This window comes from Spermophilus citellus, assembly GCF_964194105.1.
Source record: "Spermophilus citellus genome assembly, chromosome: 2".
Taxonomy (NCBI): Eukaryota; Metazoa; Chordata; class Mammalia; order Rodentia; family Sciuridae; genus Spermophilus; species Spermophilus citellus.
The window spans coordinates 250,463,382-250,473,757 of NC_138183.1; the positions used below are offsets into that span (position 1 = coordinate 250,463,382).

The window sequence follows — 10,376 nt, forward strand, 5'->3', positions numbered from 1 at the left end:
GCGCTCTACCACTGAGCTACAGCCCCAGCTCCTTCCCTCTCCCCTTTATATGTAGCCACTGTAGCACTCCATGCCTCAGTCTCCCCTGGAGCTCCTCGGCCACTGCTATAAAACTAAGTATGACATCTGACAACACAAGTCCTACAGGACTCTACTTAACATATTGGTCTCAGTTGCCAGCTCTGTATGCCAAGCCTCCCCGCCCCTTGGTAACCTGAAAGCCACTTCACCGACAGAGTCCTATTTCTTAGAGATTGCTCTCTCAAGAGTTCCGGAACATAACGGCCACCCCGGCCTGGGGGGTAGCTCAGTAGTCGCTGGCTCGCCCGGCACAGAGAAGGCCCTGGGTTCCATCCCCAGCATGAGAAAAAGAGAATGAAAAAACTTGAGTCATTTCCTGCCTGATCTTTGTTGGTTTTTCAGTTTTCTAACGGTGCCTGACTCCCCCTGTGCCCCATGCAAGAGGAGCAGTTTTACCACAGATGGCCCCGGGCTTCACCCAAGGACCTCACAGCCCAGCTAGCAGCCCTGCTGTGCGTGAGTGGAAAGGACCGACACCTGGAACTCGGTGGCCCTCCTGCACCCTGCCATGTACCCCTCTCGTTCTAAATTATGAGTTCAGGCCCTGCCAGAGAGGCCTCTGGGTAGAACCAGAGAAGAAAGATGGAAGCCCAAATGTACAGGCACAATTACTACTCCAAAAGGATTTTTTAAAAATAAGGATTCCTTGATTTTACTCTTGATAGCTGTCATTTGGTGAGAAATTGCAAACTACAAAGGGCCACTCAGGTTCTTCTGTCCCCTCCTGGCCATTTATAAAAGCCATCTCCTCTTCCACGTGTGCGCAGTTTACTTCCCTAGAGCAGCCGACTGCCCCAGTGGCCCAGCATCTGCTGTGCCCCCACTGCCCTGTCCAGCCTGAAACTCCTGGTAGTGCAGTGGCACTGTACCAGCCCCAAACTGCCTTACCCGAAGGGAACCTCAGAGAGAAAACTGAGGCAGAAAGCAGAAAGGGCTGTGCTAGTCTCAAGTCACCTGAGAACTGGTCTCAAGGTGACTATGTTTTCCAAAAGAGGAACAGAGATTTCTAAAAACTAGTTCAAAGGCTCCTACCATACAACTTTCTCAGCTTGACAGGGCAGCACATTTCTGTTCAGGAACACCTGGAACACTGATTCTTAAACTTTCATGTGAATAAAAATCACCAGGAAAGCTTTCTATAATACAGATTCCTGGGCCCTGTCCCCAGAGATCTGGATTGGCAGGTGTGAAGTGGGCAGGACCTTCTTCCTGGCTCAAATGCCCCCCACACAACACACTTGGATTAGCATAGACTATATACTCATGGCCCCTTACCCTGGCTTAGCTGGGGTGAAGTGGAGAGGGGGCTGTGGGCCTCACCCAGGTTCTAGGCCAGCAGGGTACCTCCTGCATCTTTGGCAGCAACCTTCTAGGGTCAGTCTAGTCACTTCTACCAACTGGAAGGATTTTCCTTTGGAGCCAGTGAGGGGAAATTTGCACACATCGCTTTGTTTGTCTAACAAAATACTAACCCTGCCGGGCATGATGGCACACACCTGTAATCCCAGCAGCTCGGGAGGCTGAGATAGGAGGATTGCAAGTTCAAAGCCAGCCCCAGCAAAAAGTGAGGCACTAAGCAACTCAGTGAGACTCTGTCTCTAAATAAAATACAGAAAATAGGACGGGGGATGTGGCTCAGGGGTTAAGTGCCCCTGAGTTCAATCTCTGGTACCCCCTGCCAAAAAAAGAAAGAAAGAAAGAAAAGAAACTAACCCTAGCTGCAAGGGAGGCTAGAAAATGCAGCCCTGCTCAGGGCCACCTGCCCAGCCACACTCTGAGCATGGGAGAACCTTCAAGATGGCCGCCAGCAAAGGAGGAGGGTTCCGATGAGCACATAGAGGGTCAGTCCTGGCAGGTATGGCCTACGTCAGTTGGAACTTAGGTGACTCATGGAGATAACCAAAGTGCTAGGTGGAGCAAGGTACAAAGGAAATGGGCTCTGGGATTGGAGGCTCAGATGCATCCAGGCAAGTTGTGACTTCGAGCTGTGTGACCTGGGACAAGTTGCAAAATATCTCTGAGCCAAGGCCACCTCCTCTGTAAACTGTGACAGTTACATGGGATAGCGTCTACAGGGGGCACCCAACCAATGGCAGGAATTCAGTCACCACAGGGTGCCTCAGGTTGATTGCAGACCAGATTAGGACATTAGTGAGGGTACAGGCTATGTTGAGCTTTATTGTCAACGATAGGGATCCTTTTAGCCAATTCTTAATTCCCACCTGGCAAGTGAAATGGGAAAAGAAGATGTGGGATGGGTGTGGATGAGGTGGAACCCCAACCTCTGCACCCCTTCCCTGGAGATGACTTGGAGAGGTCAAGGCATGCAAATGGAGGTTGGGAGGCACAGGAGGCAGCTGTGTGTGGCAGGACCAAGGGAGCAGGTGTGGTGGCTGAAGTTGGGAGACAGGTGGGGTGCAATCAGCATTTCATTTAATGAGCACTTAGTGAATACATCTGTTCAAGCATCGGGGTTGTGCTGAGAGACACAAGGCGCTCACACACCAATGGAGAAGCCAAGTAGCAAATCAAACACAGAGCAGTGCAGGTGGGCTGGGGGCCCTGGAAGCTCAGAGTCAGCGTGGGCAGGGCAGGAAGTACCCTGGAGACAGTGCTCTGCTGTGTCTTGGAGGACAGTGGGGTCAGCTGGGGAATCACTGCCCCCGACGGCCAGCGGGGATGAGCCTCCCAGGCCTGGGCCACAGTGAACACAGCTTGTTCATGTCCACGAAGTGACCAAGGGAGAGGAAAGCCTAGTGGGGAGGGACGGCCAGGTAGTGGTGGGGTTTGGAATTTTCCCCAAGGTAATGGAAGCCCTTGAAGGATTCTGGATGGGAATGGACAAAAGGTCACACCACGCTACAGTCATGGGAGGAGAGCTTTGAAAGGAGTGGATGGGAAGAAGAACTCAGTGTGCTGTTACTGGACCCCGGGGGAGGGTGGCGTGGAAGCCACCTCCAGTCTCTGGGAGCTCCTGAAGAGGGGACATGGCAGCCAGACACGGTGGTGCCCACCTGAAATCCCAGCAACTCAGGAGGCCGAGGTAGGAGGATCACAGGTTCAAAGCCAGCCTCCACAGCTGTAAGCAACCTACTGAGACCCTGTCTCAAAATGAAAAATAAAAAGGGCTGGGATGTGGCTGAGGTATTAAATGCCCTTGGGTTTAATACCTCATACCAAAAAAAAGAAAAAAAATGGGGACCTGGCAGAAGTGGGGCTGGGCTGTCACCAGCACCACTCGTGCTTCCTGGTGGGTCCAGGTGAGCCGTGCTGGGTAGAAGCCAGGGTCATGGCTTTCTGCTCAGGTGTCCTGCAGCCTGGTCTGGGTGGTTGGAGGTGCCGGGCCTCGGAGAGGCCAAGCCCCTTGCATTTGAGTTCAAGCTGGGTGCTCTCAGCTTGGCTTCCCGTCTTGCCCTCAGGGTCCTGTGGGGGAGCTGCTGGCAGTGCCCGCCAGGCTCATCCCCATGAGTGCAGGAAATACTCATAGCTGAGGAAGGTGACAGCGTTGACCGGAAAGGCGCGGGCACTGTTGATGGTAAGCCCCCGGAAGAAGACCCCCAGTCCCTCCTGCCGGAAGCTGCTCACCACGCAGTCCAGCAACCCCTGGTAGGCTCTGCGTCCCAGGCCATCCATCTGCATCCGGGACTTGATCACGTCGAAGGGCGTGGCTGTCACCCAGGAGGCAATGCCTGCAAAGCCCCCGGCCACCAGCACTGTGGCTGAGCCTGGGGTAGAGGAAGCCCAGGGTGGGGTCAGGTGGGAAAAAGAGCACCCCCTCCCTCCCCAGCCCCCCACCCTCTCTCCACTTCACTTACTAGGGGTCTGGCCATCTGGAGTGTACTGACGACAGAGCCTTTCATAAGTGACGAAGTAGATTCCCAACGAGGGGGTTTCCCTCAGCATTAGGGCCCAGGATCCTCGGAACAGTCCCCGTGGACCTTCTTCCCGGAAGATGGTGGCTGCGCAGTGCACGGGCCCCTGGTACCGAGGTCGAGGGCTCCCTGGCTGCACCCTTGACTCCGTCTGGTTTTGTAGTCGGACTTTGATGAGGTCAAATGGGGCCAGGCAGTAGGACTGTTGGGAAGGAAACAATCAGGGCTTGGGCTGGTAACTGTCCCTTAAGACAACAAGAGGAAGGATGGGCAGAGGGGCTGCATCAGCTTGTGGGGACCACACTGGGCCCTCTCCCACACATGGCTGGGCATGGGCCAGGGCATTCTGATGCAGCAGGACAGGCCACCTCCCTGGGTATCAGGCTTGGTCCCCTCCTCATGCACAGCACAAAGCTTGCCTGGCAGGCACCAGGCCCGAGAGGACAAGCCCGGATTGTTTTCCCAGGAGTGGGAGTGAGTGTCTGGCCTCCCAAGATCCAGGGATGTGCAGGCATTTGCAGGAACTGGGCTGAATAAAGGGTTCAGTCTGTGACCATGAAACACCAAAGAACAGGCCCTCCCCAGGGTGAAGGAGGTCACCTCAGTGTCATTGTTCTAATTACAGGGCCCAGCTTCACAGCTTCTCCCCCTTCCTCTGTGTGTCACCTCTCAGAGGCCTGAGGCCACCACTGGGCAGCTCTTCCTGTCTCTCACCAAGCCCTGTGATGGGTGGGATTCAGCAGGTCATAGAATTCTTGTCATTGTCTTAGGTAGACAAGAAAGATTTGGGGTAGAAATGGGACAGGGCCCCTGGTGAGGGTGGGCACTGAGGGGATACAGAAAGGAGGGGGAGGGGTAGGGTTGGGTCAGGGACACAACCGCATTGTTCAGATAAGCTGCTGAAGTTCAGGTGAGAGCTGGGTCCAGGCTGAGGGTGGCATGTTGCTGGGGACATGTGTGGGGTTTTTTTGTTTTGGTTTTTTTTTTTGGGGGGGGTGACCAGGGATTGAACTCAGGGGCACTCAACCACTGAGCCACATCCCCAGCCCTATTTTGTATTTTATTTAGAGACAGGGTCTCACTGAGTTGCTTAGTGCCTCGCTTTTGCTGAGGTTGGCTTTGAACTCGTGATCCTCCTGCCTCAGCTCCTGAGCCTATGGGATTGAAGGCGTGCACTGTGGTTCCAGGCTCAGGCTCATATGTGTCTTGGGAGGAGCCACCTGAGCCCAACTCCTCAGCTTTAGACATGGCTGGTGGTGGAGGGGGCAAGAGATCAGCCCTGGAGGTAGGTTTGGATAAACAGCAAGCCACACTTTTACTTTTGTCTCAGCAGGCAGGGTTGTGGGCTGGGAACCCCCTTTGTGAGACAGGCCCTAATGCTGCCCTCCAGAGCCTGTTGGCTGAGCTGAGCCCTTGGCCAGGGTGGTTTCCTGAGCCTGGTCTCCTGAGGGGTGAGGAAAGTGCTGTGTGGTGGGGGCCACAGAGCACCAGGTGTTCTCTCCCCGGTGAGCCATCAGCCTCTGCCAGGTCAAGAACAACGTCCGTGCGCGTCAGAGGCTGTTGGTGTCTCCCTCTTCCTCCCACCTGCTCACTAAGACACAATTCTGCTTCAAGACCTGTTATGCCAAAGCCACAGGCTTGACATGAATCCCAGGCTCCAGTCAGCCCATGGACCCAGTCTCTATCCATGGCCCTGACTGTCCTCTATTTTGCTTTCTAGAGACCTGGGGAGTGGGGCCTGGCTGGGCCTAAGTCAGGCCACTTTGCTGAGCGTCTGGGTTCTCTTTATTGTTTTTGCAGAGTATAGAGCTTGGGGCTTAGAGATAGGTAGTCATGGCTGCCACACAAGAAGGGACAGAATCGTCAAGACTTCTGGGGGTCTCGTTAATCATTAATTAACTTAATATGCAGCCTGACTTTGTCCTCGGGTCTTGCTCTCTGCTCCATGAAATGTGTCAAGGGCATCAAGGCAGGTGACCAGCTGGGGTGTGGGACAGAACCAGTCCCTCTGCCTCTTTCTGTTCAGATTCCCTCTTGCCTCCACCACACCCCTCAAAAGCCCATGAACTTCAGTGCTGAGAACAAAACCAAATGACTGCAGCGACTTAATGATTAATATCCTGGGCCTCTCCCAGTAAGATCTGTGGCCTGGAGCCTCAGGTGGGGCTCCCAGATAGTGGCCACCAGTTGCTGAGGGCAAGGGCCTCAGCCAGGCTGGGCTGGGCTCTGAGCTCTGTGGGGACTAATTGTTGTTCAGGGTCAAAGGTCACCACGGGGAGTAGTCTTCCCACAGAGCTGAGGTAGGCAGACCCCTCTGGAGGTGGACAAGTCCTGTCAGCTCGAGAGCAGGCTCCAGATTCTCCTCTATGGCCTCCTCTTGGCACTGCCAAACAACTCTTTCTGCCTTTTGCCCGCTCTGTTCTCCACCCTCAGGTGGGCAGCCTGGTTAGGCCACCAGGAGCAGCAGCACCACATGGCCTTCAGCAAGGCCTGCCCATCTGTAGCTCTGAGTCACCAGAGGGTTAGGGAGGAGACAGACCCCTCTGGTCAGCACGGTACCACCTGTGTGTATGCCCACGTGCCACCCACTCACCTGCAGGACACCACCGGTGCAGCCTGCTATGAAGACATGTGTGTAGCTGGGGGGCTGGGCCCGCCGCTCCTGGCGGGAGGTGGCTGTGAGTGCCAGCAGGGTGTTGCTGTAGACCCCGAACAGGACAGAGTTGACCACAGCTACGCTGGCGAGGGGCAAGCTCATTCCCTTGAAGAAGCCCAGGAGCTGCGGGGCAACATGGTGGCACTGAAGCAGGCACGGCGGGCCTACCCTCTCCCCTTACCAGCCCAGCAAGGTCTCCTCCCTCCCTCCCACTCCCCACTACTAAGCCCTATCCCAGGGAGGTGGGGTGGTGAGGTTGGGAAGGCCTGGCTCTATCCTGAAGGGGCTAAGCTACCACCCAGTGCTCCCAACTAGCCCAAACGTGGTCTTTTGTTTCAGAGGGCAGAGCCCTGCTGGGAGGAAAAGGAAACCTGTGCCACCTGCCCCAGAGCCTCCCACCCCAAAGAGCTGATTCACCCACCGACTCATGGCGGTAAATCTTGACCATACAGTCCATGATGCCCCGGTAGCTGGTCTGGGTCTGAAGTCGCACCTGCATAGGGAGGACAGGGCAGGTGGGGCAGGTGAGCCAGTCAGGGCTGCATCCATGCCAGGCAGCCAGCTCTGCCCTCTGCCCCTTGGAGCAGGAAGCCAGTGGGTAGGCGAGGCAGCGTGAGCCCCTCTCAGCCAGGCCTGATCTGGGCCACATGATGTTCTGTTCAAGTGAGACAGTCCAGTCCTCTGGTGCCTCTCCTGACTCACCTTCACAGTGTCAAAGGGATGTCCCAGGACCAGGCCCAGAGCTCCTGTGGTGACAAGAAGGTGCTATGAGTGAGGGCTCATGCCAGGCCCAAGAAGCAAGTCTGTGTGAGAGGAAAGAGGGATTCAGGCAAGAGGAAGGAGGCTAGCTAGGCCTTCTCAGACTGTCCACCTGCCCTCCAGACTTCAAGGAGACTCCAGCTGGCGCTGCCCGACCCTGCCATGCTATGTGCTAGGCCAGGAAGGTACTAGGTTGAAGGACTGAGACCCTGGGCCCCACCTGAGGAGACACATGCAGAAGGGAAGGGCCCACTGCAGACGCTGTTCACACTGACTATAGAACACAGGGTCTGGAAGGAATCTCCACCCGGCACCTTCCTCCATCTCACAGTGTTGTGGCCTTGCTCCAGAGACCCTGCCTCCCTGGCACTCGCTACTCGGGCTGCAGTGCAGAGCTGGAGGGTCCCTCCAGGAATCTGGCTGGCACCTGGGGAGAAGACCCCACCTCCCACTTCCCAGCCTCATCCTCCACAGCTCAGGCTTGCTCTGGAGCTTGAGGCTGCCTCCCCAGGAGGTGGGTTCAGAATGTCCTTCCCTTTCTCTCAAGAGGAATGTCATCTAGAATCTGGGTTTGGGTACACAAACTGCCATGTCAGGCCTCAGAGCCCAGGGGTGCAACCCATTGCCAGGTAGGGCAGAGGCCCAAAGGGGAACTCAGGACAGTAGGGTAAGGTCAAAGGTGAACTTCCTTTTGGGCCCTGCAAGATGGACCTGGCCCTAGGGGGGGACCTGTGGTACAGGGTGGTCCTCGGCTCTCTGCTGTAGTGGGTGTCAGGCGGAGAAGCCTTGGGATGCAGGGCTTGTACCTCTGGCCTGTACCTTCTTCTCCTCTCCTCCTTCCCCGTGACTCCCAGGAGGCTCTGGGGACAGCTGGCTTTTGGGCCTCCAGGGGGATCAGAACTTTAGCCTCGGTTCTTCATATGTCACCTACATCCCTAGGAAGTGACCCACCCACCATCCCTAGGAAGTGACCTACCCTTAGATGTGATAGAAGGAAGAAAAATGTCTTACCAGAGATCCAGCCAGCCATGAACTCCTCCACAGGCATTGTCTGAGCTCGGGCAGGAACTGGTGCTCCACACGGGAGACTGGTGAGTGTGATTCCCCTGCCCTCCCCCGAGACGGGCAGACAGCCTCCCACTAATGTTTAACTCTGGCTGGAGGGTGAGAAGTGGCCCAGTGCCCAGACCTCAAGCAACCAGGAGTGGGGCGTGAGCCAACTTCAGTGACCCTGAGACTGGAGGAGGTGTGTGCCGAGCAGGGAATCTTCCGGAGCAGGAAGATGGGCCCACAGGCCTGCGGAACGTCCTTTCTGGTCAATGACGCCTTACTGAGTGGCCTGAGATGGCAACTGGGTTCTAGCCCGGCCAGGCCCCTCCAGGGCTGCCTCAGTTAGCAAGAGACAAGGCCCGTCCCGCCTGTCCATGCCAAACTCCTACTCATGCCCACCGAAGCACAGGCCTTGCCCACCCCAGACTGGCAGTGAGGCCTGGTGGAGGCAGAGTGTGGACACTAGGTGGCAGGCCCAGCTCACAATGGCCTGTAGCAGCCACCCAAACCCGACATGCTGGGAAGCACCCAGGAAAAGAGAAGAACCAGCCCTAGAAGAGGCTCACCATGCCCTTAAGCCTGTCTACTCTCAGTCAGAGATGCTGCCTCCCTCAGCCTCCTGTGCCCCAGGGAAAGCTGTCGGTTCTGACTAGGTAAAGGATTGTGTGTCTGTGCAATGGTACAGTGCTGCTCTGGGTCAAAACCAGAACCTTGCTGTTTCTCTCACCCTCCCTCACCCTCTTGCCTCCTCCACAAGAAGATGGAACATGAAGGTCGTAGCCAGATGCCCACGCCTAGATATGGGACTTGCCAGTCTCCAAACTGGGAGAAATAAATTTCTTTATAAGTTGAGAGAGAGAGAGGTCAAATCCTTTCTGGGTTCTCTGAGCCCTCAGGGCCCACTCATTCTCCTCTGACCTCACCTCCGGCCACCCTGGACTCCCTACTCTTCTTTCAAACAAGCCCCTGCCTCCAGGTCTTTGCACGGGCCATTCCCTCTTCCTGGACACCCTCTCCCTGACTTCCTCCAGGCTGCCACCACACAAACGTCATCTTCAGTAACATAGATCTGCCCACCCACCCAGGGGCTGGTGCCCCGCCCTCCCACTCTTCCTCTTCTTTCTGGAATTGCGCCTGTCACCGACTTGTAATGTCTGGGCAGACAAGCTCTCCGGCTGTTTTGTCTATTGTATCTCAAAGGCTTAGAACAGTGCCTGGCACAGCATAGGAACTCAATAAATCCTAGCTCAGTAAATGAATGTATCAATGAAAAAGTCCAGAAAAAGCATCAGTGGCCAGAGTTGGGGCTCCAGATCTCTCTCCCACTGCCAAAGGACCCCAAAAATACGCCAATCTCCACTCCAGGCCCCCTTGGTTTCCTACTGGATGCCCAAGGACCGGTCTGGCTCGCCTTTCTCTCTCCTTTTTCTGAGGGTGGGCAAGTCCCAGGAGGCCGGGCCTCATCTCCAACCTCCTCTCCTGGAGCTGTCTGGGCTCCAGGACTGGCCTCTCAGGATGGGTGGGTGGGGCTGCCCTTCTTCGGCCACCTGTTCTCCCAAGTGACATCGGCACCCATTCTGTGGGCTTTAGGGTCCTTTAACACTTGCCAGAGTAGGGCATCAGCCCAGCTGATTGCTATGTCCAAGCCTCTGAGCCCTCAAGGGCCATGGACTCTTTTTCCCCGACTTCAGAATGGGCCCATTCTCTTTCATTTCCACCATCCCACCCCAATTCATGAGAGCCATTTCTTCTCTCCACTTCTGGGAGCCTCACAGAGGGAAATCCACCCCGGCTGTTGCTTTCTCAGTCTTCCTGCAAATTTCACCAGGTTCATCCTCTTCACAGAAGAGCAGGACTCTCATCTTGTCACTTTCTAACTCACAACCTCCACAATATCCTTGATGCCTGACACCTTCCTCACTGGCCATGCCCCTCACCCTGGGGTTCAAGAACCACCA

The 10,376-nt window shown here is 55.8% G+C and overlaps 1 protein-coding gene across 3 annotated transcripts; it reads right to left on the reverse strand.

Annotated features, from left to right (window-relative positions):
- Nucleotides 1-2,020: 2,020 nt before the first annotated feature.
- Nucleotides 2,021-9,409, reverse strand: SLC25A45 (solute carrier family 25 member 45). 3 transcript variants are annotated; one of them, XM_081281888.1, is made up of 7 exons: nucleotides 8,380-9,409; nucleotides 7,312-7,355; nucleotides 7,031-7,102; nucleotides 6,547-6,732; nucleotides 3,897-4,155; nucleotides 3,667-3,806; nucleotides 2,021-3,182 (listed from the first exon to the last, which is right to left on the reverse strand). In XM_081281888.1, the coding sequence occupies exons 1-7, from the start codon at nucleotides 8,414-8,416 to the stop codon at nucleotides 2,931-2,933; spliced, it is 990 nt and encodes a 329-aa protein (XP_081138014.1). In that variant the 5' UTR covers nucleotides 8,417-9,409; the 3' UTR covers nucleotides 2,021-2,930. The 3 variants fall into 3 exon arrangements, with proteins under 3 accessions (XP_081138014.1, XP_081138016.1, XP_081138015.1); XM_081281890.1 differs by having other exon boundaries at nucleotides 3,051-3,186; XM_081281889.1 differs by lacking the exon at nucleotides 2,021-3,182 and having other exon boundaries at nucleotides 3,340-3,806.
- Nucleotides 9,410-10,376: the final 967 nt, after the last annotated feature.